Source organism: Haplochromis burtoni, unplaced genomic scaffold, assembly GCF_018398535.1.
Source record: "Haplochromis burtoni strain Fernald_Lab_line unplaced genomic scaffold, NCSU_Asbu1 Contig_868, whole genome shotgun sequence".
Taxonomy (NCBI): Eukaryota; Metazoa; Chordata; class Actinopteri; order Cichliformes; family Cichlidae; genus Haplochromis; species Haplochromis burtoni.
This window is the reverse complement of record NW_024583229.1, coordinates 96,080-97,696: the sequence shown is the minus strand read 5'-3', so window position 1 is coordinate 97,696 and position 1,617 is coordinate 96,080. Positions and strand designations below refer to the sequence as shown.

The 1,617-nt window shown below is 45.9% G+C and overlaps 1 protein-coding gene across 1 annotated transcript; it reads left to right on the top strand.

The window, feature by feature from the left end:
• Positions 1 to 507: 507 nt before the first annotated feature.
• LOC102314363 (complement C5) lies at positions 508 to 1,281 on the top strand (the record flags this gene model as incomplete). The annotated part of the gene is given in 3 exon segments (XM_014330541.2): positions 508 to 600; positions 809 to 947; positions 1,026 to 1,281. Coding segments are annotated over 3 exon segments (365 nt in total), but the record flags the coding sequence as incomplete, so codon positions are not given.
• Positions 1,282 to 1,617: the final 336 nt, after the last annotated feature.

Sequence of the window (1,617 nt, the reverse complement as noted above, 5' to 3'; positions counted from 1 at the left end):
CTTCAGTTTGCTGCCATCAGGAAGGATACTGAAGAGCCTCCGGGCCAGAACCAGCAGACTGAGAGACAGCTTCGTCCATTGGGCTGTCAGGATGCTGACCATCTCTGAATCGAGAAGGGGGGCCCAAGGGTACATCTGTCACCATCTTTCAATGCTGTGATTGCAGCCATTCCCCACTTCCTGTGAATGGGACTCATGGCCATTCGAGAATCTGTGTCTTTGCTTAGTAGTCGTTGATCAATGGTCATAAGAATTTCCATACTAACAATCATGGAAGCACGCATCAAGACTTTATTAATATTTTTGAAATGATAGCAGAACACACGAAAAATGTTTGCAGCACAAACGAGCACAAACGTTTGACATCAAATTTGTTGGATTTGAAGAAGGTGGGGGGCCAACTTCACTCACATTCGATGTTCCCGTCTGAGAGCAGGAGCTCGGTGATCTGAGCTCACTGCCTGATTGTTTGAAGCTGCTCACACTGTGTCTGTGTTTCTGCCGCAGCGTACAAGGTGACGGTGACGAAGTCAGCAGCAGAAGGCGACTTTATGACCTACACAGCCACCGTAGATGAAGTCATCAAGAACACAGATAAAGGTGAGCTGACAGGACTCTGAAAGCTGTCAGACAGCTGCGTTAGAGCCTGAACATCACGATCGGCTCTGCGTCCGGCTGGTTTTGATGAAACTGTGCCGACCGTGGTGGGAGTGATGGAGCAGCCCTTGGATCCTTTAAGCACATCTTAACACTTTTGCACTGTGAAGTGAAATCTTCTTCTTCTGTGGTTTTTCCTCGCCTGCTGCAGATTTTGAGGGCGTGAGGTTTGGGACCGTGGTGGATCTGGTAAAGAAGGCGACCTGCAGCGGCATGGACATCCAGAACAACAGACAGTACCTGCTGATGGGAGCCAGTGGGTCAGAGGTCACGCTCGACAACAACTACAAGTCAGTATCCCTGTCTCTCTGTGTCACCTGTCGCTCTTCGCGATTGGCCGAGGCTGAGCTTGTGTGCTCGTGTTACAGGTATCGCCTCCCTCTGGACTCGGAGGCCGTGTTGGAGCTGTGGCCGACAGAATGTAGTTCTCCTGAGTGTAGGGACTACATTTCCCAGCTGGATGACTTTGCCGAGAGTCTGCAGTTCTCGGCCTGCAGATGAATGTCACTGTGATGTCACACTGAGGGGTGGAGTCTTTCTTCATTCAGAGTTTGAATGTTTCTGTCACTTCAGATTGGAATAAATAATAAAGGTCAATAAAGGGCAAAGAAGCCCTCTGTTCAAGGTTCAAGGTTCTTTATTTGTCACATGCATAGTTATACAAGTATAACACACAGTGAAATGTAGCCTGACACGCTCCTCGACATGTGCAAAAATTGTGGGGGGGGCTGTAGAGGAAGAACATTTTATATATATATATATATATATTAGAGGTGCAACGATACACAAAATTCACGGTTCGGTTTGATATTTTTTCGATACAAAAAAATGTTCATGCATTTTTAATTTGTCATTTATTAATATTATAAATATATATTTTTAACTCAAAAGTACAGTTTTTAAATTTAACCCTAACCCTTGTGCGTGTTTTTTATTTTGACAGCGAATGCGCACCTGCGG